The following is a 26846-nucleotide window of genomic DNA, read 5'->3' as shown; positions in this document are numbered from 1 at the left end:
TTATAAACAAAATTTACTTCATTGACAAATCCACTGTGTGACAGACAGCTCGCCAAGTTAGCGGTGTTGTTTTCTGTTGTATATCTGCTGCTAGTGTTTACAGCCGAGCCGACGGAGGATTACAGGGACCTGTTTTCAGCCCAACACCAGCGAGGAGCGGCGGGATTCAGCTACACTTACTTTTTTTAAAAGCCGCTCACAGCTGCTCTGGGGGGCGGAGTGTCTGCAAAGTGCTGCGCCGATTGGGGCGCTCGATCGGGGGAAGAGAGATGGCGTGCTTGTTGGAGGCCCCTCTCCGCATCAGTGTGCTGTCTGTGAGTGTCACTCATGATTTTTGAATAGCGTTGTCAAACTAACAGTGTGCTCACTCCAACTGTGCGCGGCTGGTGTCATTTGCTCGGTCACATGAAGGAGCTAGGAGCTGTCAGAGGTGTGCAGGGTTTATGTGTCCTGTTAGCCTGCAAGCTAAGTTAAAGGCTTTGCAACACATAGCGCTGTAGCGGTCCGCCTACGTCGCTGATGGTGGGAACAGTTTTGTGTCCTGACCTCGCCCGGACGGGCGGGGACGGTCTGAACATGTCGAGCTAAGCACGCGGGTTATGTGTCCGTTCGCGCCGTCGGTGTATCAAGGAAAGAAAATCAAACGAGCGAAGTACCTGTCAGTGTCACTCGAAATGAGTTAGCAGCTAACTGCTAAGTCCTCACTGTTCCAAACACGCTTAAATTATCCCGTATTGCACATTGGAAGATAAGTTGCAGGATTTAGCTTTTAAAATAGCAGTCACCCGACATTATTTGTACTAAACCATTGCAGCTTGCTAATCACAGCAGCGGAGTTACCATTTTAAGCTAGCTAACGTTATGTGCTCTAAGTAACATCGGCTAACCACTAGCTTCTGGTTAAGCTAGCGAAGCTAACACACTGTAACTCATGGATTGCCGACTTCTTGAGGAGTTTTCTACCCGGCAAAATGAGCTTTATCAGCAGCCTAAAGTCTAGCAGTTAGCTAAAGTGTGGTATTACAGTTTATTTTCAGCAGGTGACAGTGGCTGTCAGGTGTAACTTAGCTAAAGTTAGCGTTAAAAGGGTAATGCTAGCGAAAAGGAGCATAGTTAGGGCTTCAGTAGTGAAACGCCCCCACGTTGGAGACATGCAGAGGGGAGACTCTTAGATATTGTGACAGCTTGTCCTTTTTTACAAATGTTATTTTTATGCTTTCCATAACAAACGCATTACAGAAGCATTTAAAGGGTTAGAATAAATACAGAGCAAAACAAAAGAAACATATGACAGGATCTGGGACCAGTTGCACAAAACACCTTAAGTGTGACGCTTAAAGCTTAATTTCTCCTTAGCTGAGGGACTTACATAGTTGCACAGAATCATTCTAAGGGGTTCTTTAGTTAAGGAGTAATGTTAATTCATTTAATGTGTTGAAATAGATTTCACAGCAGTAAAAGTTTCCATGGAGATTGTTTGTTTGCTTGGACTCACGCTTGTGACCCCTGTTATCGTGTCTCAAAGTGGGCTTATAGTGAGATGGTGAAAACATAGCAGAAGAGAAGAAGACAAAGAAACCATACTGGTCAGAAAAGGAAGGGGTTAAACTTCTGGTGGAATACAGTCATAAAAAGCTCAAACTATAAAGTGAAGGTGATCCCAAATAGCAGGAACCTGAAAACGACTGTTGGAAGAGGCAGCAACAATGAATTCAGTCACATGTATTGTGTAAAATCAAAAGAGTATTCACCGAGTTCCCCTGGTTGTAGAACACTATCCTCGGAGTGTGTTAGTCTTTTTCATTTATCATCATAAACTCAGTCATGTTGCAGTTAAGACAGAGTCAGACGGACCGTTTTTTAAACCATGCTTTGGGTGCTGGATTCCTTAAATATAAGACCAAGGCAAGGAGAAAACCATAAACACTGGAGTGAACGTTTTATGGAAACCTTAACTAGGACCTTAACAACATATTCATTGATTCAGTCTCTTACCTTGTCGTTGCCATGTAAACAGTGCCCATTTCTCTCGACAGCACTCCTCTTAGGTTCTCATCCAATGAGTTTACAGTGCCATATCATATATTTAATTGTGTTGGTACCGCCTCTTTGTGATGGTTGTTTTACAAGCTGACAACAAGATTTTCCAGAGATCTCTCTCTTCTCTTAACACAGTTTGACCTGTCATATTGCCAAAGATCTAGGGAGGCATGATACTGGATTTTTTGCCAATATGTAACAACTCATTTGACCGGAACCGATGCATCTGTGGTGGAAATAACATCATATTATGCATCCATGCTCGTTTCATGATGCCGCACCCGCAGATAGAGGCATGAAGTACAGTACTTTTCAATCTGTGTAATATTCATTCATTTTGCAAATTAAGAAAAAGCATGTTGGCTGATTCTGTCAGTTCATTTTAAAGCCAATATCAGCCGATGATGTGCCCATATTATCGTGCGTCTCTATAAAGTACAATACTGTGCATGATGTAGGTGTATCACAGCCCAGAATTCTGGTAATAACCATAATAACATTTACACAAAACTACAATTTCAGGACGAAGCCAGACTACATAGATATGGTCCACATTTATTGCCCCACACATGGTTGTGCTATAGACAAGTATTTGCTTTAATTTGGGGTGAAGTAAAAAATCTGTTCTTCCAGCAGTGTTCTCTGCAGATACATGAGGCTTTTATTACTCCTTTGAACATACGCAGCCCTGTTGTTGTGTGTACTGTATTTATATGATAAACATTTGAGCTAAATGTAATGACTGCATATCAAAGACAGGTCTGTGCAGGCGCCAGAAGCCAATAGAAGCAGTGTGTTTTCAGCAGGGTGAGGTTTGCTCCTCTGGGGTCATGCAGAAAGTTCTGGCTTAAGCTGTCCATGATATAAACACAGTTTTCTGGTGTCACATGCGGCCACTGGGTGCTATGTGTAACAGCTTTTTAAAGGGCCCTGCCATGGAGGCTGCTGCTGTATGTGTTGGTGTGCATGCTTTTATTTATGAGGAAAGATCAAACAGTAATTATTTAACACGGTTTAGTTGTGTTTCCTAACATTTGAATGTCTTTGAATTCTTGTTGTTGCTCCAGATTATGCAGACGTAGTGCGACAGGCTCGGTCTCTCAGCCTGGCAACTTTAGTTTGATGTTAAATTGATCTTGAAATGTATGAATGGCTCGTAAATACGTTCAAATCTGTTCATTATATTTATTATTTTTTGCTGTGTGTGTGTGTGTAGCTGTGTGAGAGAGAAATTGAGTAAGATACAATGCCTTTCTAGTAGGTTCGCCCTAAGTGGGAAATGTACGTCAGTGAACATTGTCTCTAACGTTTCTGTTATATTTGTCCCCACACAGGAAGTCACTGCCACTAGTCGCCATTATGTTGACAGACTGTTTGACCCCGACCCACAGAAAGTGCTGCAGGGAGTCATGTAAGTCCAGCAGCACTTTATATATATATCATCTTCTCTGGGGCAGGAGGCAGTAAATGACATCCCATCCTCTCAGGTGGTTGGCTACATTTTGAAGAGTAGCTATTGCTGCTATCTCACAGCCAGCACACCGAACGAGGGTGGACTTGATGTTCTTTTATTCTTATTTCTTTGCCAAACACTGATTAAGTTCCTGTGCCTGTGTGTTGGTTGAGTGAGCAGCATGACCTCTGTGTTTACATGCACAGGCTTTCATGTGACGATCTATTTCAAAATGTATTTCACTCATCAGTGTGACTTCATATCTCTCACTCTCGCTGTCTCTCTCGATGGCGGTGACCTGGACTCTGACTGTTTCACCGTTATTTTTAACTTCGGAGGAGACTAGCTCTGGTTACGGCTTGTAGCACTCCGTTAGCTGAGCACCTGACTGACTTGACTGCCTGCTACAGCTGTACTTTTCCATTAGCCTCACTCACCTGCTATATGATATCATCTGGGGTGCTGGCAGAGCGGAGGAAAAGCTGCGTGGAAAACAAATGCAGTGCATGCAAATGAAGCGGCTCGTTCTGTGTCCGACAACAACATGTGGAACATCTGCTTTATGTAAATCTCCTGTGTTTCATTATGGAAATGTCGGCCTGGCTGCCCTCTGTCATAAGTTCTCTAAAGATCTGACGTCTGACAAGTTCCCAGATTGTCACTGCCTTATTACCTAACTTCACATCTTGTTCTTTTGCACCTACATGTTTATGCTGTTAGAAAAAAATCCCTGCAAACTGCATAGAATTACGCTGTATGCTACAGGCCATTATCTGGGTTACCATTTCAACACTTAAACTTTTGCTACTGATTTCAAATTTGTCTCAGTTGCCTCAAGTAGATTGCAGAGAAGGGTCCTCATCTGTGTGTGTCTGTCTGGCTTCACAGTGACATGAAGAATGCTGTCATTGGAAACAACAAGCAGAAGGCCAATCTGATCGTCCTCGGAGCTGTGCCGAGGTACGTCCCTGCACACCCGTCCACCTCTACTCCTTCACGCTTTCTGACTATTAAAACTTGTATTCAGCTACACTCAAGATACAGACGTGACATTTGAGTTACATAATGTTTTTGTTCAGACAGACGCTAAATGAAAAATGACAATGGCTGCATCTGAAATTCCGCACTAACATGTTATTTAGTCGACTAAAACAGCATGTGAGATCTTTTTGTATGTCCAGAACCTCAGCACCTGTGTGAAATATTGCAGTATACAAACATTGGACACTACGCTGGCATAAATATCCCACAATGCAGTGTCGTAGTGACTACAGTGTTTACAACAGCAAAGAGGCTGTGCTGCTATGTCATTAAGTAATAAAAACCATGAATAACTTTGATCATGAGTCCTCCGCCTGATGTGCAATTTAGCAAACATTACATGACGTATTGTTGTGGGGAAATCATCACAGATGGATGACATATTACAGTTAAGGAGTTTTGTTTTGGGCACAACATGGTTTGGTCACTCCACCACTCTGATCCAGACTGAAATATCTCCAAAACTATTTTGATAGCATGCTGGGAAATTTTACCTGCTAAACACCCGCTTGTTAGCATGGTGATGTTAGCATTTATCACTGTTAAAAATATATATTTTTGAAAGGGGAGGACACGCAATAAAGGTGCTCTAGTCTGGACTCAAACCTGGGTCACTGCATTAAGGAGTGAGGCTCATTTATACTCCAAAAACATCACTGCCCTCATACTTTCATGTGTCCTTTATGTCGGTGTAAATACAGCCAATAGATGGCACTAGAGGGCGGAGTCAGAGTTTCACACAAGAACAAACAAGGCGACAGTGGAGTAGGTTATGATATTGGACCTTTAAATAGAGACAGCATTGCAGATGATGGCAGTCTGTGAGGCCATTAAATACATCCCGACATGTGGATGGAGAATTATTGTCACTATATCACCAATTTGTTACGTTCCACCATTATTTAAATTTCTTTGTCGTCTCCTACAGTCATATCTAGCTTAAACTATGCCACACTGCCTCCACGATCTCCAGTGGTACTGCCTTGTTTCGTCTGTAACTGTAAGCTTTCGGAAAACATGCACAAATATGGACAGAAATGACCAGAGTGCGGACAGAAGGCTCTATACGTCTCTGTCTCCATATCTAACATTGAGCATAAATGAGCCTTTAAAGGTGCACACTCTACCCGGCGCTCTAGCATTTAGCTAATTCAAGCATCACCTGGTGACCAAGATGCCTGTGATGTTACGTTACACAACAAGTTTGCCTGTGATTCATATTTTCTTACATCCAAAGTAACTACTCCTACAGAGGTGATGGAAAAACCCAACCAAACTGGAGAGGTTCATAATGCTTGTAGACACCGCTAGAGCTAAATTTGGCACTGGTTATTATAGTTATGCGTCTCCAACCGGCAAGGAGGCTCTCAGAGAGCGGCGCAGTAATCACAGCTCAGTGCTTCCCAAAAGATACCACTGATTGTGTATATAAAAGTTTGTTAAACCATAGCACACATATTGGGTATGTGGTGCATAGTATGAGATTTCAGACACAGCGAATCTCACAAAATAAGTGTAGAAATACAACAGAAATATCAAAGTGTAAGACTTTAACTTCCAAGCATCATCTACCCTCCACCTTTAACACCCTTTACAGTGAACTTGCTTCTGTGTGTGTGTGTGTGTGTGTGTGTGTGTGTGTGTGTGTGTGTGTGTGTGTGTGTGTGTGTTCATCTGCTCCAGATTACTGTACCTGCTTCAACAGAGCTCGTCCAGTCTGGAGCTGCGGACAGAGTGTGCCGTGGTGCTGGGCAGCCTCGCCATGGGCACCGAGAACAACATCAAGTCCCTGGTGGACTGTCACATCATCCCTGCCCTTCTTCAAGGTTGGAGCACACACACACACACACACACACACACTTAATGCATGTAAATACTTAATGTAAAGGACGACATGTTTGGTGACATGAAGAGAGCTTTACAGCAGCTGTGTTGTGCTCGCAGGTCTTCTGTGTCCGGACCTGATCTTCATTGAAGCTTGTCTTCGGTGTCTCAGAACGGTCTTCATCAGTCCAGTCACCCCTGTGCAGCTGCTCTATACTGTAGGTTGTCTTGAGTGTACTACAAAAACACATACGATACACACACATTCTGTCCCTGCATACATTTAATCAGTTCAGTTGTCCTCTAGACTGAGTCTAACTATTGCCATTTGTTTGTAGGACCCCACTGTGATTCCCCATCTCATGTCTCTACTGAGCCGCTCACAGAGAACACAGGAGTACATCACACAGATCTTCTCCCACTGTTGTAAGGTATTTGTTGGTATTCGCACACACACACAAATGCAGTGGAGTCCATCACACTCGTGGCTCGAAGAAGATTCATTGTTGATTGGTTGTTTGTTGTCTCCAGACCCCGGAGCACCAGACGGTTCTTTTCAACCACGGTGCCATCCAGAACATTGCCCCTCTACTTATCTCACCCTCTTATAAGGTATGTGGCCGTCTGTCTGTGAGTGTTTTCATTTACCTGACTGGATGATAAGTCCTTTCACACATAATTACCTCTGTTTGTCTTCTTCTGACCTTGTTGTCGCTGCAGGTCCGGATGCAGGCGTTAAAGTGTTTCTCAGTCCTGGCCTATGAGAACACTCAGGTCTCCATGACACTGGTGAATGGTGAGTCTCCTCTCTTCGCATCTTATCTCTTCTGTTCTCGTCAAGTCTCGTCTCTTCTGTTTGCATCTCGTCTCTTCTCTTCTCGTCTCATCTCTTCTGGTCTCTTCTTCACATCTCTTCTCGTTGTGTCTCGTCTCTTCTCGTTTTTCTCTGCACATCTCGTCTCATCTCCTCTCTTCTGGTCTCTTGTCTCGTCTCTTCTCTTCACGTTTTGTCTCCTCATCTCCTTTCCTCTGAGCTTCACTTTTTTCTCTTCTCTTCTCTTCTTGTCTCGTCTCTTCTCTTCTCTTCTCTTCACGTCTCTTCTCTTCTCGTCTCGTCTCTTCTCTTCTCTTCACGTCTCTTCTCTTCACGTCTCGTCTCATCTCTTCTCTTTTGGTCTCTTCTCTTCATGTCTCGTCTCTTCACATCTTGTCTCGTCTCTTCTCTTCACGTCTCTTCTCTTCATGTCTCGTCTCCTCATCTCCTTTCCTCTGAGCTTCACTTTTTAACCCCAGTCTGTCTGTGTTTTTGTCTCCAGTGCTGGTGGATGGCGAGCTGCTCTCTCAGGTATTTGTCAGAATGATGCAAAGGGATCAACCCATAGAAATGCAGCTAACAGCAGCCAAATGGTGAGTGACATAAATCCATATGAATCAATATTATAAGTCTATATTTCCTATGTGCTCTTTCCGTGAGTGTGACCTCTTCTCCTTCTGTCCCAGTCTAACGTACATGTGTCGAGCGGGTGCCATCAGGACAGACGACAGCTGCATAGTCCTAAAGGTCAGGCTTTTCTGAGACCTCTGCACCTGCACCTTTATTAATCACTAAGATATTATATCACTTCTTTATTTGATGTGCATGTCACTTCCTGTTTTTCATCCAGACTCTGCCGTGCCTCGTGCGGATGTGCAGTAAAGAACATTTGCTTGAGGAGAGGGTGGAGGGTGCAGAGACACTGGCCTACCTGATGGAGCCTGACGTGGAGCTGCAGAGGATCGCGAGCACCACTGACCATCTGGTGGCCATGCTGGCCGACTACTTCAAATACCCCAGCTCTGTGTCCGCCATCACTGACATCAAGAGGGTGGGTCAGTGGGCCTGAGAGGGCCCTTTACATGTCACATGGGCAGGTGTTTAATGTATGTGTCAGGACTGTGTCATCACACTGACAGAACAATAGTACATGTCCGTAGGATCTGTCACCTAAAAGCTTCCCTTGCAGCCATGCAATGCATTCTCATTGCACTGAGTTGTGTTTGGAGAGGCAGGTTGTCCGCTCCTCATTTGCATAAAGTTGAATCTAGGCTACTTCATGCAAATCAGGTGACACCAGCACAACTCCCACCTTTGATAGCTCATGAAGAACTTTGAAGGAGCCGTTGTTTTCAGAACATAAAGCTTCCCGCTGCACAAATAACCCGCTTACATCTGTTTTTTAATGTAATAGAAAGGTTAAAGTTGGCATTCACAACCGGGTAAAATGACTCAGCAGTAGTCACAAGTATTTACCAGTTCTGGGTCTGATTGGCTTTGATGGAAACACAACACCCTGATGAACACAGTAAATTTAGCACTCAAACATCGTTCCAAATGAGTCTGCGCTGAGTTTGAAAGAGAGACTGAATAAAAAAGAGGAATATCAAAAGAAGTGACCAGGCCTCCGTGCGGCTTTCTACAATTTACTAACCTGTTTTTAAGCCTGTCCATGACATCAAACATGACACACCAAAAAACACACACACAGAAAGGCATATTTGAGTCTTCCCATGTACACGTGCTAATTTTGGACGACAAGGGTTGTAAGAGAACATTTCCAAACAAGCTGCAATGTTGGTTCGGTTTGAAATACAAGAGGAGACAGCCCATGTGCCAAGTGACGCGACCCCTCACGTCCAAAAATGTCACTGCTGACATGTACCACAGCTTATAGCCACGCTAGCAGCACCATGAGGCTGCGCTTCGAGCTAAATGCTAATGTCAGCATGCTAACATGTTCACAGTGACAATGCCAACATACTGATATTAAGCTGGGGTCATTTTCACATCCTTAATTTTGCTTGTTGGCATGCAATCATTTGCTAGTTAGCACTAAAGGCAGAGTACAGGGACAAAAGGGCGGACCGACCAACCTTTAAATCTCTAGAGCCGTGCTTGCGTGGCTACTAATGATAATCACGATGTAATTTCTTAATAAGGCCAATTAAAGGCTATTTTTATCAGAATAGTTTATTTTGCTCAGACTTCCAGACAGCACTTCAGCCAGTCTACTTATGCCGCTATAATCAGCTATGACCCAATAATCTTAAGTGCATCTGAATGTCGTCATTTGTGGTTCATATTTCCCAGAAACTAACAAGTGAGTCTAATTATGAATGTCATCCACGGAGCAAAATCAGATTATTGGGAGTGGAAATGGAGCCTTATGGAACGCCTGACCTTTGATCAAGTTTAAAGATCTCATCTTTGTGTATGAAAAAGTTTTGTCTCTTAGTGACATCATGCACCGTTCACTTTCTGTCTGCTCTGTCACCTTCAGCTGGACCATGACCTGAAGCACGCACACGAGCTGAGACAAGCTGCTTTCAAACTTTACGCCTCGCTGGGCTCCAATGACGAGGACATCCGCAAAAAGGTCACCTTTCCTTGGGTGCATTTTTGTTTGCATATGCAATTGTGCACATACATATTTATATTCTGATCCATCTTTTTCTTGTTTCTGACCTCAGATCACAGAGACGGAAAACATGATGGACCGGATAGTCAGCGGCCTGTCAGAATCCAGCATTAAAGTCCGTTTGGCGGCTGTCAGGTACGGCGAGAAGCGAGTCTCTGTCACCCACCATGACATCTGCCCCTGCTGATATTGCCCTCTTATCCCTGTTATCCGTTTATAAAGAATTTAACGGACATTTGTGACATGAAAGTTCTAAAAGAATTTAATGAGCTTTGAATTTATATTTAACTTGTATTTAACTGTTTCTTCCCTTCAAAGTCTAAATTACATCAAAAGACGTTAGGAAACAGTATTGCTGTTTAATTTGCTTATTTTTTAAAGATTGGTCAAAATAAAGTCTCTGTGTCTCTTCACCATATTCCCTTTTGATTCCTGTTTTCTTTTTATAAAAAAAATAAGATGCAACGCTCTCAACTCATGATTAGACTCGGACAGAAAGATAAGGACAGCTTTTCAGTTTGCCTTTTTAATATCGCCACACAGACATTTCAGTGAAATTGCCAGAATACACGCTGAAGAAGGCAAAAATGTCCACATAGCAATATTAAAAAGTCAAATTGAAGTGCTGTCCTCGTCTTTCTTTTTAATTTTTTCTTACAAAGTGTTGTGCAACTGTGACTAAACTCTCCCCTGTTTGTCCGTTCATATTTGGCAGGTGTCTCCACAGTCTTTCGCGGTCGGTGCAGCAGCTGAGGACCAGCTTCCATGACCACGCTGTATGGAAACCCCTCATGAAGGTCAGTGGAGCGGTGACGGAGTTTAATGAGTGTATACGGCAAAGCATATCTCTACATGTTTGAATACTCACACACTGACTGAGATGTTGTGTTGTAGCTATTGCAGAACGCCCCAGATGAAGTCCTGGTCATGGCCTCCTCTACACTATGCAATCTACTGCTGGAGTTCTCGCCCAGCAAAGAGGTACACACACACACACACTCACACACACTCACATGTATAAAGAGAACAGATTGTATGATTTTAATATTGTGGCCATTTGTTTGTGTCGATCTGCAGCCCATCCTGGAGTCAGGGGTGATTGAGTTACTATGCAGTCTGACCCAGAGTGACAGTCCTGCACTGAGGGTCAACGGGATCTGGGCCCTGATGGTAAGAACATTTTACACTTGGACATTTCTTATTAACATCAAAGTCCAGGAAAGTCTGTTGAATTTGTGTTTTCCTTGACTGTGTATGTGAGGCTGCAGCGAGTTAAAGTAAAGTCAAGCAGATCCTTGTCACATTTTCACACAGTGACTCATACTGTCGGATTATTTCAGTACAAACTCTGTTTATGTGTTAAGAACATGGCGTTCCAGGCAGACCAGAAGGTGAAGGTGGAGATAGTTCGGTGTTTGGGTACAGAACAGTTGTTCCGCCTGCTATCAGACCCTGACACCAATGTGCTGATGAAGACCCTCGGTTTGCTGCGCAATCTGCTGTCAACACGCCCAGTAAGACTCTCTCTCACACGCACACACACACACACACACACACACATACACACACACTCACACACACTCACACACACACAAGCGTGATTAGAGACTTAAAGAAATACTTCATCCCCCAAGTGATCATCTGCACATAAATGTTTTTCTGGCGATCCTTCATGGTGAACGAAGAATCCAAAAATGGAGAAAATTCTAGATGAATTGAGGTCATAGGGGTCCACCAAACTCACGCCAGGGTTATTATAGGTAAAACTAAATGCCTCAGATACAGTGTATACCACACAGGATGTAGTCAGGCTCAGTCCCTGTAGTTTAATCTATATCCTCCAAACACCTGCAGGAGCAAAGAGGCTCCAGTGTATGTATGTCGGCTCTTAGACTGCAGGCTGCATCTTGGACTGTTGTGTTGAGCGCTGCGGTCAGTGATGTCACAGAAGAGTTGTAGTATTCCACCTCCAACCTTGAATGCTTCACACTTCTTACCCACTCTGTAGATATTCGTACAAATGCACGTGTGTACTGAACTGGCATAAATCCTTGCATACTGATTGTCTCCCGCTCCCTCTCCACCGTCAGCACATTGACCAGATCATGAGTTCTCATGGGAAGCAGATCATGCAGGCAGTGACTCTCATCCTGGAAGCAGAGCACAGTATAGAGGTCAAGGAACAGGTGAGCTCTCCCTCTGCTTCATGTTTGCAAATGGTTTCCACACAGAATTCATACTACAGCTGCACAGAAACAGCCGCATTGCAGAGTGGTTTTAACATTCTGCAGGTATGATGACAGGCTGAGGGGTCGGTCTTTATTCATGTCCAGTGTGCAGAGCTGGAAGCACATGAGACAGAATCAGCTGGCAGTTTTTTCTTCTGAATCACAAAGTACAAAATGTTCACATAACAGCACTGACGTAACATTTCTCCTTATCTGTCAGACGCTGTGCATCCTCGCCAACATCGCCGACGGCAACACAGCCAAGGAACTCATCATGACCAATGACGACATGCTCCAGAAAATCAAATACTACATGGTACTTTATATAAAACCATCTAGTGCAATCAGATCAAGTGTGTGGTGTTGCTGCAGCATGCATACTCACTCTCTGCTTCCTCTTTACTCCTGACGTGTTGTCAGCACACAGAGCTTTAATGAGAAGCAGATCACGCAGTTATGTTCAACCAGCTGAAGACTGTGGACTGTTTAATAGTTCGACTTCTTATCACAGACACGTGACCTGTGCTTTTGTTGTTTTCTTCACTTCTGCTGTTCCTGCAGGGGCATTCGAATGTGAAACTGCAGCTCGCTGCCACCTTCTGCATCTCAAACCTAATCTGGAATGAAGAGGACGGTAAGGAACACACTACACCTCACACATGAAGAGAGCCTAAAGAAAGGTGCCGGATTCAGAGAGAGGAGGAGGGATGTGAGGAAATGTTGTAGGTCTGAAGGCGTATTCACATCACAGTGGGAAACATGAAGGTCTTGTGCTGCAAGTTCTGTGTTACCTGGTGCAGGATTTATCATTCAGGGACTTCGTGTGGTTCTGTCATACACACAGGGTTCCTACGCAAGTATGGAAAGTATGGAAATAAATTTGATCAATTTCCAGGTATTAAAAAGTATGGAAAATGAAAAATAAAGTCTGGAAAAATATTTGTGTTTCCAGATTATTACCACAGTTCTAAAATGCTGTTTTCTAAAATAGAAAATTAGGTATTTCCAAAAATAATTTAATCAATCCGGATCGTGTTTTATGCCGGGCCAAGCACAGTTTGTGTGAGAGCAAATGTCTCAGGAAACATACCGCCCCTTTTACCTGATTGACAAGTGGTATGTCCAGTCCGCTGCCCCATGACCCTCCTCCAGCCCCCCAGGTATCAAGTTTCACTCCAACACTGCACCTTCGACAAGAAGACGAGTTTCACGTGGTTCACAATGGGTAGATGCAAGTTTTTGGATGGATGGCTTGATTGAATTCACACACAGCTAGATGCAAGCTTTGTGTGAAATCGCCAACATGGGGGAGAAGGCGATTCTGAGCCACATGAAAGGAAAAAACACTGACGTCTCGTTACTGCATCGCTTGCACCCAGAGTCCCGACCTTTTTGCCTCAGCCCAGACATTGTACTTACCTGAGTTTCTATTTGCATGCCATTATGATACTTGGCTAGCCTGGAAATCCAGACCCAAAGATTTAGGGTCTGGCCATGAGTAATGAAAATGGCCCAACTCGAGGGGCGGCACCAAGCATGTGTAGTGTAATGTACTGATTTACTGAAGTGTTTATACTGTAATTTTAAGTTGACTTTTAAAAGATACGTGTTGAAGCAATGTACTCAGTGCAACTGACAAATCACACACTGAGTTGTTATTTCATGTATTCTTATGACACACATACACACACATTGAGCACTTAAGCATTGTGGTAGAGAAGTACCTAGGATTCACTGTGCATCATTTCTAAAAATAGCATGAAGATGGGCTCAGAAACATTGGTGGAAAGTTAGGGGAAATTCCAGCTTGTCCTGATATGACTCTAGAGGAGGTGGGTTTAGACTGCCCAGAAAAGCATTATACGGTGAAATTGGCTCCAAGGGAGAAAAGGAGAGCGGGGATACTATTATGAACGAGTGCAAGGATTAAAGCAGCCATCAGGGGGAGAGCGGAGAAATGTGACACCGTTATGTTTCAGTTCCAAGGGGGAAGGATTAAAGAAAAAGTGGAAACTCAGCAGAAATGGGATACTGTTACGATCAGAGCCAAGTGGGAAGGATTAAGAAAAAGACGACTCAGCAGAAAATCTTCACAATAAAAGCGAGTGCGCAGACAGAGACATTCCAGTCCTGCTCCGGAGCTTGACTCATTGAGTTGTGATGTGTTTGTTGCCTGCGAGCACATTAAACTCAGTTGCATCTGATTCTACGTGTCTCCAGTGATTTTTTTATCTCGGTAATTTGAGTTTTTGATATCTAATAGAAAACAACGAAAGTCCGTTCAAGAAGAAAGCAACGAGGTCACGAGCTTTCTGGCCCAGCTCCAGACCCTTAAATTTATGTTTCAACACATGCATTTGAAAATATCACTGCATGCAATTGGATAACACTACGACCAATCAGAACAATACACAGGGTGACGTATCCAGAGCTTAGCTACCAGTGGAGCTAACTGGTAGATTAGACTCTTGCCGTATCCGGTCAACAAAACAGCAAAAACATCCTTCTTGCAAAGGAAAGACTCGAGCGCCGTCTTCTGTTCCTCTTTTAGAGAAAAAGCCAAGTCTAACTCGTTCATTGTAGCGGCCAAAGCCATTTCAAACAACTGGTGTTCATCCGTAGCCATCTTGCAGTGTTTACTGACTGATTCCGGACTTCGTCGTCGCAGCGCTGTCGTCATTTGTTTAGCTTGCCTCTGGCCCGCCTATATCAGATACACCGATGTGATTGGTGCAGCTCGGCTCCAACGGCATGGGTAATGAGCATCATTACTGATTGCCAGAGTGACTCGCTGAGCAAATTCAAATTGTGCTCTCGCGAGAACTCTGGATTTCCAGGGTAGTAGTTGGCTACAATCGCCTATTAAGAATAATTAAATATGATGTGAAATATGATACACAGATATATTTACTCAGATGTCACATATTCTCTGGGAAAACAAAACAAAAAAAACGCCAAGAAGTCTGGAAATAACGGTATGGAAAAGTATGGAATTTTGAAATTCTAAATGTGTAGGAACCCTGTACACAGAAAAAATGATGAAGACACAACACATGCCGGTGGCGGGTGCGTGTCCATGTGACGTAAAGTTTGTCTGCGCTATCAGCTACAATGCTAATGATGCTAGCAGTAGATCACTGCTTCAGAGACTCCAACTAGAGTCTAGTCAGTAGCTCCATCCATACGCTGATATGAATATCTTGTCTGTCTTTCTTTTCTGTCCATCTTTCAGTTTAAGCTGTGGTCAGCAGGGATTGTACTCACTAAGGTTCAGCACAGCTCAGGTCAAAGTTAGACAAATTTCAAGATGCAAAGTGAACTCAAAACACTCAGATTAAAGAAATAAAGCCATTTAAGCTTGAACCCAAAATGGAAGTGTCAGCTATTAATAGATGTGAATGAATTAATCTCTGCTGTATCGTGTGTTCTCAGGTTCTCAGGAGCGTCAGGACAAGCTGAGGGAGATGGGCTTTGTAGACATCCTGCACAAACTCACCCAGGCCTCTGACCCCAACCTCTGTGACAGGTGGGCCTGAATAAGAACATCCTAAACCTCACAGCACTCTCATCAGACACTTGTTGAATAGCTGAACTGATTCGGTCTCTCTGTCTGTCAGGGCGAAGACGGCGATGCAGCAGTACCTAGCGTGACCACAGAGGGGAGAGAGCCCCTCACCGCCAGCCTAACTAACAATCGTCGGGAGGACACCTGCTGTTGGTTCTTTTCTTGTTTTCTTTAACCTCGAGGCTTGTTTCGTTGCACAAAGACACCTTTTTTGGACCTGTGGCTGGCCTCCCTTCACCTCCCGCCCACCGCCCGAAACCACCCTCAGCAGTTAAGCTCACTCCAGACCTCACCTTGGAGACTCTGAGGCCATGGTTGTTGGGAAATCAACGGTTAGGAGGGGTTCTCTTGTTTTATTTTCTTTTTTCAACAATGAAGTGATTTATTTTTTTCCTTTTGGGACTTTTGTGATTTGAGATTTGCAATCTTTTTTGTTTCTTTGTTGGAGTGCAGCAGCCTGACACCAGCGCCACTGTGGCGCTTCTGGACTCCCGACAGTGGAGAATCGGGTCTCAGTAAACCAGACTATGAGGTTTGACGCGAGCACGGCTGGTGGACAGCAAAGCTTCCGATTTTTTTTGTTTTTTTTTAATTATTGCTATTAATAATAATGTTTCCTTAAGGCGTCGCAGAGCAAGGACACATTTAGAAAAACACAGACTGCCTATTTTGAAATTTTGGGTGTTTTCTTTTTTGTGGATACATACCTCGTAAATATATAAATATATATAAATATAAACATAAATATATATTTTTGGATTTTTATTTTCCCCTGACCCTCTGTTTGTGTTCAGTCACTCTGAGTCATGATGTTTGGCACACGAGGGCGAATCCACTGCAGTCTGATTCCAGTATGTTTCTGACGTTGATCATGGTCTCTGGAGGTGAACAAGGACAAGAAATGTAACACCCCGAATTTTTATTTTTCTCACACCTTTGTGGTTCTGCGTGCACTGTCGCCTGTCACTTCGGTCCCACCTTATAATCCCAATGGGAAATGTAGTTCCAGAGTGCTCACTCTGTCTCCGACCTGCCCGGTTACTCATTAACAGGCATGATTACACACGACACCAGAGATCAGAGGATGCATGTATCCTCACATCTCTGTTAAATATGAAAGTCTGTCCCTCCCCTCCCTGACTGGGTGTTTGTCCAAACGGATAAACGAAAGCTCCTGGGTTTGTTTCAAGAAGCGAGCGATTAGATGTAAGGAATAAAGGAGCAATGATTTGAGACCGGCCCCGGGGGGTGAAGCACCAAGTGCGTCCACAGCAGCAGAGTCGAGCGCTACATCGTGTTTCTTCCCTCAATCATATAATTTCTTCTTCCATCAGGATATTTCTAGAGTGTTGATCCCTGACATTTCAAACCTTAATGAAACTGATAGAATGAATGTTACCATTGAAAATATATGCAGACCTGAAGAAGGATTACCTCTGTGTTGCGTCTTATTTCTCCTCAGAAGGTTCAGTCTCACCTTAAACAAACAGTCTGGGTTAAAGGGATAGTGCACCCAAAAATGAAAATTCAGCCATTATCTACTCAGGAGTTGTGTTGCTACCTCCTCTCCCCTTGGATCTCCGCAAGTGATGTGAGGACTCTAAAACGTCACCTGAGCCTCCCTCGGCATATGGGTGAGTAGATAATGGCTGAATTTTCATATTTGGGTGCACTATCCCTTTAAAGCAGAGGGCTGTGGGGCTGCCTCCAGGGATGCACCGAGGCTTTAGGTATCAGCAGATGGTGTGCACCAATCCAAGACCAGTGTTTAAATATAGCAGCGAGCGGGTTTAAGCCATCATGGAGCTGCAAAAGATCAAGACCTCTGACAGTTTACAATACCTGTATGACAGATAGCTAAAATGTTTTATGACAATCAGGTATATCCTCCTGAGACCTGGAATTTTGTTTGGTTAAAAAAACAAAACATTCTCAATGAAAATAAATTCCCAATGTCTTCAAACGAGCACTTTTACATTAACAGTGCCTGCGCTTGTCACTGTTTCTAAAATTGGTTAAGTGTTTGGCATATCGAGCTACAAACATTAATTATTAAATTTGATCAGGTTTTGGACGTTGTCCACTTTTGTGTACTGTGCTCTTCCCACCACTAGATGGCACAAAAAAGTGTCCACGAACGAGGACAACAGGTCTAAATTAAGCAGAATAAAGTATAAGGTCCAGTAAACCCAAAATGTGGTGTCCTCAAAGGAGGACGCAGGGTCTCAGCAGGATATGTTCATTCATTCATGTCCAAATCTCTGCGGGTCATGCTTTTCTTTGGTACACTGTCGCCCTCTGTGGGTCAGTTGCAGAAATGTTTTGGGGATAGGCGTTAACAGCTCAAATAAAAATATCCACCAGGTTTGGTGACGTTTGGACAAACTGTCATTGATTTATGACCAAATTCTACGAAAGGCCAGTGCACTTGTTTGGAACTGATGGCGCCCCCTGTTAACTGATTTCAAAACACACATGGTTATGAAACATATCCTGTGGTTTTGTAATGATTAGACAATATCTGATATGTGTTCTACCACACTATATACCAGGGGTCGATTTGAATGAACCCTTCAAGGTATGTTTCAGATACTTACGTGGACATATCCTGCAACGACAGTTCAAGTGTAAACCTTGAAATGAACAAATTCAACTGCATAAAAGCAGAACAAAATGCGATCTGTTGGCGCGCTCCTGACACATGATGTACACACGTGTAATGAGATTAATACAATGAACTGATAATGGATTGGTCCCACAGTGTCTGGTACCTGATCCAGCTGTGTGTGATGCTAATATCAGATCCACATCGGTGCAGCCCTGGTTGCTTCATGTGTTTAGTGCTGCAGTCACATGTAGCACAGAATACATTTCTCTCCGCGGTGTAAAGGAAGCACAAATACAGTTAATGCAAGAACAGTGAACTTGTGTTTCCCCACTGAGTCTGAGTCACAGAGGTAATTATCAGTTTCTTTGAAAAGTAAATTCGTAGTGATGTCTGAAGAACCCAGAGGCTTTTTTTAACAACACTTCCTGCTGTGCTGAGGATAGTTTCAACTAACACAACACTTCTCTAACAAACTGGATAAAAATACTGTGTCTGCTGCAGGACGGAAAAAGATTTCTGACCTTTTTCTGACTCTGTTTCCTTCCAGACAGAGACAGTATCTAAAAATAATGTCTTTTATGCATCTATGCAACATGAACAAACATTTTAAAATGTTATCAGTTACATTTGTTTCTATTGCCTCTTTCTATGTGTTTCATTTTAAAATAAAAAATGCATTTTTCTTGCATTTTACAAAAAGAGTGAGGATCACCTGGATCACAAACAGCCGACGCAACTTGTGAAACAGGAAAACATATTAGTCTTGCAGACAGAATATAATTTCATCCAGATGGTTAGACTTACTAAAGAGTTCGGATTTTTTGAGGTGGGGTTGCATTGGGTGCTTATCCACAGTCAGTGTAATACCTAAAGTAGATGTCAGTCGGCACACCTTCAGTTTGGAGAAGCAGGCTGGAATACTGACATGGAGGTTAAGCAATGTGCTGCTGTGGAGGGGTCAGCAACAAAATGTTTTTTTAGCCACCTAAAAATATCAGTATCAGTTTAAGTGTATGCTATATTGAGAGTTATTTCACTGCTTTACCTTTCTGTCAGACAGCTTGTTCTAACAGGGAAGCTGTTAATGGCTTCAGTTTTTCATCTTTGCTCTCGTCAAAGCCAGACTCCATTGAGAAAAACAGTAATTTTAGCACACTGAACACAGGAGCTGCTGGTCTACTGCAGCCTCGATTAGTTTGTTAGTTTATGTTAATACATGACTTTGTTGACTCTGAACTAACCCTTTAAATGCAAAAGTCACACAATGAGACAAACAAACTAACTGATGGAGGCAGCAGTCGACCAGCAGCTCCTGTGTTCAGTGAGGTAAAATTACTGTTTTCCTCAATGGAGTCTGGCTTTGAAGAGAGCGATATTACGGCTTCATTTTCCAGTGGGAAATCACTGTTTGACATCAAGGTAAAGCAGTGAAAATATTCTAAATATAGCGCACACAGTAACACTGAAATTGATCTTTTTAGGTGGCTAAAGGTTTTTGTTGCTGACCTCTCCACAGCAGCTTCCATGTCAGACTCCATCCGTCCACTGACATCTACTGTATGTAATATTCTTTCTATAGATAAGTGTCCCATACAACAGCACTCCAAAAAATCTGAACTATTCCTTTAACAACTCTGAAACTATCTCCAGATCAGCAGTTAGTATTGTTAAGTGTCCTTCTAGGTTTCCCAGTCATCCTCAGTATTTATTTTTCAGACAGGACGCTCACCTCTGTGACTCAAACTGGGGCTAATGGTTCCCAGAGTAGCACAGGAGTCCAACATGTTACAAAACAACACTTCTTTATTGTTGTACAGTATGTAATCCTGGTAAAGTTCTTTTTTTTAATGTAACAGCAGTCTTTAATAAAACATCTGAAACCCAACAGCCTCCAGTCGGGCGGGGCAGTTTGTCGTCTCCCGTCAGCCCTCCGCCCTGGACAGCTCCAAAGCAGGCACATTCCTCATGCAAAAAAAAGCTGTGACATGCATTTAAAACCCTTTTGTGTACCCAAGACCCTCCCACCCCCACCCCAGAGCAACCCGCAGGATCTGAACTCCATGGACATCAGTGGGAGTTCTGCTCAGTGAATCTGTGTGTGTAAAGAGTCCAGGTCGTCCCTCCCCTGCTCCCGTTACAGAAAATAGAAACCAGAAATCTGACTGTCTATATTACAAGTAACGCGGCGCACAAAGCACCTCACCAAAGCAAAAAGAAGTCCTGAGACCTCCGTAGCAATGCAGCCTGGGTATTGGAGTTTTAGGGTTAGGCTGTTGTCTCGTCCCAGCATAAAGCTCAGTGGTTGGCGAGGTTGGGGGGGTGAAGATGATGATGATGATGAATGTGTCAATGCATGTGTGCTACATAAGAATCAGGAAGGTGACAGTCTGGAGTGTTAATGTGCAGTTAGATGGCAAACACTCGTCACAACCTTCCCACTGAAAATAAGTTTCCCTCGTTGCTTTGCTCCACAAAATAAATAAATTCACAGCCTAAATAAATAAATAAATAAATAACATTTTAGATAAAGGTGCACGTGTTCTCTGAAGGTGACTCTGATGGCTTTCTGTGTAAATTTTGATCCAAATGCTGCCTGTGATTAACAGGTGGAGGATTTTAGGGAACTTTTCATGAAGAAGGCACGAATGGCTGGATGGCTAAAGCTCAGGAGTGATGTGGGAGTTTGCTATACAATCTGATTGGCTGTTTGTAAACAGTCATGATGGTGATGGGTGCTGTTTATGATGTTTGTGTTTCCGCCAAGTTTTCCATCAGTCTTACTTTTTGTCTTTGGCACACGTCACAACCGCTTAAAGTTCACACCAGTGACTGTGAATAAAGATGGACGACGGGTCTCCACTTCGTCCCACTGTACAAAAGTGAAGCCAAAATATTTGGTGCATCGAATACTATGGCAGTTTCGTGTTACCGACCAATAACGAACAGCAAAACTGATCAATCATGATGTCAAACCCCCTTTATATAGCCTCAAATTTAAAAAAAGAAAAAAAAAAGGTATCGTTAAAACCAAAACTTATCAGAGAGGTGAGCACTTCAACAAACATCAGCGTGATGAAAACTAACTAAAATGTCAGAAACCATCTTCGGAAAAAATGTATTTGATGTGTACTTTGAGTTTTTAGTTTGGCCCATGTCCCTGCTGCTAACATGGACAGGGTGGGGTTTATAAGTTATACTGCAGCCAGCCACCAGGGGCCGAACAATATGTTTTGGCTTCACTTTTGAGGAGCTGTCACGTCGTCCATCTTTATTATACAATCTACGGTTCGCACTTTAATAGAAGCTGCTCCTCGACATGCTCATCTGCTGACCCGACTGTGTACAAACCCACTTGCTAAAATATTGGGACGCTGTGTGAAATAAAAACAGAATGCAAAGATCTGCAAATCCCTTTCAAAATGAGAATTCAACACATCCAATTTGTTTTCATTAAACATATTTTGCAGCTGTTCACATAACGTGTAAAATGACCGTCTGCATATCAGTTACTCACTGCGTGTTACGTCGAATTAGTGACAATAGCTTTATCTTGAATGCCTACATGGTGAACGATGAATCCAAACAAAGCGAACATTCTTCATGAATTGAGGTAAATGGGGGCTGAGTTCAACATCAGCAAAACTACATCAAAACATCGGTTTACAAACTCTCACACAACTCGTTTGATTTATGTGGTCAGTACTTTCCAAACACATACATTTTGATAAAAAAATGTAAAACTTGAATTAATAGCCCGGGCTATTATTTGCTTAAATCACTGAACTCAACAGGCCTGTATTTGAGACAGGCCTTTAATTCCTCTCACACAAAACTGGTGCTCAGCAAAGATCAGGAAATACAATCAAACTGTTTATTGAAACCAGTATGAATATTACTTGTATGAAATTAGGCTTCAGATAAAAACTCCGACAGACAGAGCATCAGAGAGTGAGTTACGTCACCACTTTATCCTGTTAAACAACCCTCACAACTTGGATTTATCTTTTGATCTGAGGACCCTTATGGACCAAAGAAATATGATAACTCACAGGGTAATCAAGGAATGGACACATAATTTGAGGTAGCCAACAACCCGCTTTTATACATCTTTTTATAATTAAAAAAAAAGAACTGCGTGGGAACCAGACCAGGCCTCTAATCGAGACAGGCCTTTATCTGTCAAAATGTGTAGCCACACCAGGCTGGATGGCTGAGTAGCCTGCCTAGGCATGCGTTTGAACTCTGCTCCAGCGCAGCTCATATGCACACGTGTGTGCTATGTGTAGCTGGAAGTTTTTTTTAAAGTAAAATGTTTTAGTGAAAATGCATGTGACTGCATAAATGGGACTGGGATTATACTGCAAGTGTTGTGAGAGTTTGTAAACAGATGTTTTGATGTAGCTTTGCTTTTGTTAAATGCGGCCTGTGTTCACTTAATTTCATGGCGAGTATTGGATTGGATTCTACGTTCACTTTGACGCACAGGAAGGACAAACTTTTCTTCACAGATTTAACCTAACGCACGGTAACTTACTCACAAATGGTCATTTTGCAAGTGCAGTATTCTTTTAACCCTATAAAACTACACTAATAAAGAAATCCTAACATTTCAATCCCGAAAAATTATGTGCGTAATGTGGAATGACACCAGGAAAAAGTAGTGAAAACACTAAATACAATTTATATAATACTTTTGTTTGCGATGTACGCCTCAAGACGATTCCTGTAAGAAGAAACTAATCTCTCACAGTGTTCACACGGGATTTTCTTCCACAGTCTGTCAGTCTTCAAGATTTTTGGGGGCCTGCTTGAGAAATTTCACTTTCAAAACTTCAACAACTGGTGTCCTCGGTTCCAAAGAAAAGGTGAAAAGGTTTTGGAAAGTGTTGCAGGTATAAAATTCAGAATAAGTTTATCAGTTTGAACATTAAATATCTTTGTACTGTATCCAATTAAATATACGTTGCATTCTGTTTTTATTCACACAGCGTCCTGACTGTTTAAAATCGGGTTTCTTCCCTCAAACTTATTTTATAGGGGTAAAAAAAGTTTCTGTCAGAAGTTAAAACCAATTCAAACATCTCTGTTTTTTTTTTTTGTGAACATGAGTAACGGCCGTGTGTATGACTCTGAAGATGATGTCAGCTTCCCTCCACCAGCCCAGAGGAAGATACTTTAAAAAATAATCCCACTGATGAAACGAACTGGCTCTCCAGGAGAGGTGACCTGATCTGTCTGAGACTGAACGAAGAGTTTACATTCCCAGTCCCAGTGCTGTGGCTCCGACTATCTGGCTTTGTTAAAGATGTGTCCCGCTGAGATATGTGTGTTTGTACCTGCCCTTTGAAGAGGAGGAGACATCCATACTGGGTTTAAAAAGCAACATTAAGTCAGCTGGAAAAATTCGGCTCCAGAGTTCAGTGGAACTGGTTAAAAAGCTCTGGTCCTGCGTGTCCCAGTAGCTGCGGGGGTCGACTGATGCTACTGACGTGTTGATACTGTAAGACAAGTTGTGCTGTTGTTGTTGATCAGTGTAGAAAAGTACTCCCTCACACTGATTTGCTCACAGCTGGCGTTGCGTGTCGGCCTCCCAGGTGTGTTTCCTGTCTGTCCTTTGAGCATCACTTCCTGTGTGAAATGGACCAGGTGTCTGTTTCCCTGTCAGTCTTCACTCCATCATGCAGCCGTCACTTTCCCTGATCTGATCTCCATTGTTCCCCTTTTTTCATCTCTTTTATTCTCTGCTGCTCTTTTATCATCTCTCACTCAGTTCCAACTCGTTCATAACGCTGGCTCCTCTTCGTCGATGAAGCTGATGTGCTCTGTGGAGGACTTGCTCTCCTCCACCTGTCGTCCCCACTCCTGCATCTCCAGCTCCTGTGGCTGAGTGACGGGTCTGGCCTCCCCGCGGCGCAGCTGCGAGTTACACCAAAGTGGCGTCTGGCTGTCTCCCGGCCTTCCCTGTGCACTGACAAAGTCCAGAGACAAGGGCAGGGAGACGGTGGAGGGGTGGAGGGAGACGGGGGGAGAGACGAGAAGGACGGAGGGGGAAGGCCTCAGCCGATGGTCTCCTGGTGAAGATGTGAGCGATGGGGGAGCTGAGCAGTGGGAGGACGGGGGAGGAGGGGTGTCCTGGGAGGGTGGCGGGGGGAGCAGGCCTCTGCTGGCACAGCTGCCAGGTCGGGACGGGTGGGGGCCTTGGCAGGGGGACAGAGATGGCGAGGAGCAGAGAGACATGGAGAAGGACAGAGAGGGTGACGGGGTGTGAGAGGCCAGGGGAGGCTGGTCCTGCAGCGAGGGCAAAAATATCCCGTTACTGGAGGAAGCGTTGAGGCTTCGGAGGCCCTCGGGATGCGCCTCCTCTGGGGAGGAGGGGTTGGAGTGGGTGGGGCCCGTTACGTTGCACCCTGGGGGTTTGGACGGGACCTGGGGCAAAGCTGAAGATGATGAGTTAGGCCTTTTCGGTGAATGAGGAGTCGGGAGAAGGCAACCTGGCAGGTCCACACCCTCAATGTCTCCACTGTCCAACAGGGAGTGAGTTTCAGGTCTCTGGAGGGAGCAAGGTGTGGCGGGGGGCTGCAGCACCAGGCAGGTGCTTGTGGACAGCTGGCTGGCGCTGCTTGGAGGCGGGGTTAGATTTGGCATCATGGTCATCAGGATTGGCTGTGGTGCTGTTTGGAGGAGGGGCTTGAGCAGGCGTGTCATTTCCTGCAACTCCTGACTGAGCTTGGAGACTTGTTTAGAGAGACTGTTCATCTGAAGAGAGGGACAGGGTAAACACACACACACACACACACACACACACACAAAGGTCAGTCCATGCAAATGTTGTATCAAGTTTCTTGTTGCTCAGGAGGATGATGGGACGGCGGGGTTCTTTCTATCTGCCAGAGTTAATCCATATTTGTGTAAAAGACAATCTGATACAGACGCTGCATACGTAATGTTCACACACACATCAACATTTATCTGACTGCAGAGCACACGCTGCGTGCTCAGATGGAATATTATGCTGGAAACACTCAGAGAGTTTGTACCTCTGCTAAAGCAGCATAATCCCTCTAAACCTATTATCTTAATAATAATAATAATAATAGAATTTAAATTAATTTGCATCTGGAACAAAACCTACACGGTGATGACAGACTGTCCTGCTGATTGGCTGATGGGGCTCCTGATTATGAATGCTTAAATCCCTCAATGGATTATTGGGGCTTTGCACAAGGATGCAAACGTTAAAGCAAATTTTTAGTGAGTCGACTTTTCACCACCAAGTTATTGACGTTTAAATTAATCATGTTGTTGAAGTCCCATGAAGAAATGGAAAGCCATCACATTCTGCCAGTAGTGGTAGTGGTGATATATTTTTTACTTAAGTAAAAGTAATGGTATAACGACATTCAAAACCCCACTTCCTGCACGTACAGGTATTGTAGTATTAACAGAAAAATATACTCAATGCTGGGGTAGGCAAATGCACATGTTCCATACAGTAACCCAGTGTTTCCCAGGCATCCCAAGCAGGCATCAACTTGGGCAAGGGACGTTTGGTTGGTGGCGGCTTGAATTCAGCCAGTACACACCCACAGTGTGTGCAGCAGAGCCAAGTCTAATCTGTGTGATGGCAGCAACAGAAAGTTTTATGATCTGCTGGCTGGATTCAGGCTGCTGCAGCCGCTGACTACGGCTCTGTCTCTGGAGCTGCTGCTCCTCTCCTCCAGGCGAAGTGGTCTGTAGCGGTGGGGAGTGAGGCGGACGACAAACTGTGATTCGAGGCTCTAGCTAACATTAGCTACATAACCATAAACATGAAGCTGCAGTCATGAGCCTCTGGCTCCAATTAGCAGAAGGCTAAAGTATTAGCAACATTACCTCTCCATCTTAAGGCCCGTTTCCACTGAAGAAGTTCCTGGTACTCTTTGGGGGGCAGGAACTACTACGGGAACGTCCTCTCGCTCGGCCCTCTCAACCACCGTGTCTCCACTGAGAGAGCGGAGTAGGAGGAAGGTTCCTGTAAAGTTACCGGGCTCTGGATGTGACGTAATCATTGCGCGACCATTTTGACCGGGGTGACGTAGTGGTGTAGGGACGCTGTTAGCTGTTACCCGATAGCGGTGTCTGTAATAACTCACTAAATGGCCCATGAAAAAAATATTTTCTCCAGCGGATGTCTTAGTTACAACATGATTGAGCTAACTGGAGTAGTTTCATGTCGTTTCCGACAATGGGAGGCTTTTAACAGATGAAGTCCTGATGTTAGCTTTGCTGCTGCTGTTAGCTGTCCCTGTCAGCTGATGCTTTCTAGACATTGTGATTTCCCAAAACTGAATAAATACCACACATAGCAACACAAAACTGCTTTGCTAGCTCAATCATGTTGTAATAAGATATCCGCTGGAAAAAATATGTTTTTCACGGACCGGTAATTGAGTTTTTTTACATGGCGGTGGAAGCTATGAACGAGCTAACCCTCGTCTGCTGAGCTTTAAAAATGCCGGCTATTTTGTTGCTTTCTGTTGACGTCACATCCCACCTTAAGTATATCCAATCAGCACCAAGTAATCCCCAAGCCCCACTCAGGAGTTTTTCGGGGCCGTTCAGAGTACCTACTCCGAGGCAGGGACTTGTTTAG

General features: G+C 43.8%; 2 protein-coding genes across 3 annotated transcripts in view; one reads left to right on the top strand and one right to left on the bottom strand.

Annotated features, from left to right (window-relative positions):
• The first annotated feature begins 22 nt into the window (after positions 1 to 22).
• On the top strand, positions 23 to 16351 carry armc8 (armadillo repeat containing 8). 2 transcript variants are annotated; one of them, XM_049593963.1, is made up of 22 exons: positions 23 to 314; positions 3375 to 3451; positions 4382 to 4453; positions 6218 to 6360; positions 6479 to 6576; positions 6697 to 6789; positions 6890 to 6970; positions 7079 to 7154; positions 7675 to 7765; positions 7859 to 7919; positions 8023 to 8223; positions 9676 to 9771; positions 9866 to 9948; positions 10529 to 10610; positions 10708 to 10794; positions 10891 to 10983; positions 11178 to 11327; positions 11904 to 11999; positions 12262 to 12357; positions 12603 to 12675; positions 15474 to 15567; positions 15659 to 16351. In XM_049593963.1, exons 1-22 carry the CDS (start codon positions 270 to 272, stop codon positions 15690 to 15692), a joined length of 2022 nt encoding a protein of 673 aa, XP_049449920.1. In that variant the 5' UTR covers positions 23 to 269; the 3' UTR covers positions 15693 to 16351. The 2 variants fall into 2 exon arrangements, with proteins under 2 accessions (XP_049449920.1, XP_049449919.1); XM_049593962.1 differs by lacking the exon at positions 23 to 314 and adding an exon at positions 2911 to 2990.
• Positions 16352 to 17137: 786 nt separating this feature from the next.
• The window catches only part of kcnh3 (potassium voltage-gated channel, subfamily H (eag-related), member 3), a 235867-nt gene continuing 226158 nt past the window's right edge, over positions 17138 to 26846 (bottom strand). Inside the window, exon 15 of the mRNA XM_049593955.1 lies at positions 17138 to 24970. Coding sequence (XP_049449912.1) covers positions 23996 to 24970 — 975 coding nt within the window. The 3' untranslated portion in view covers positions 17138 to 23995. The remainder of the gene's footprint in view (positions 24971 to 26846) is intronic.

The sequence above is a fragment of the Epinephelus fuscoguttatus genome, linkage group LG13 (assembly GCF_011397635.1).
Source record: "Epinephelus fuscoguttatus linkage group LG13, E.fuscoguttatus.final_Chr_v1".
In the NCBI taxonomy this organism is placed as follows: domain Eukaryota; kingdom Metazoa; phylum Chordata; class Actinopteri; order Perciformes; family Serranidae; genus Epinephelus; species Epinephelus fuscoguttatus.
This window is presented reverse-complemented; position numbering and strand designations above follow the sequence as displayed.

What these genes read in the sequence shown, in the direction of transcription:
- armc8 (XM_049593962.1), top strand. Translation starts at nt 2,928, where the DNA reads ATGCGGCCACTGGGTGCTATGTGTAACAGCTTTTTAAAGGGCCCTGCC. An exon ending in AAAGTGCTGCAGGGAGTCAT is followed by an intron (nt 3,452 to 4,381) that starts GTAAGTCCAGCA and finishes CTGGCTTCACAG; the next exon opens with TGACATGAAGAATGCTGTCA. An exon ending in ACGAGGACATCCGCAAAAAG is followed by an intron (nt 9,772 to 9,865) that starts GTCACCTTTCCT and finishes TTCTGACCTCAG; the next exon opens with ATCACAGAGACGGAAAACAT.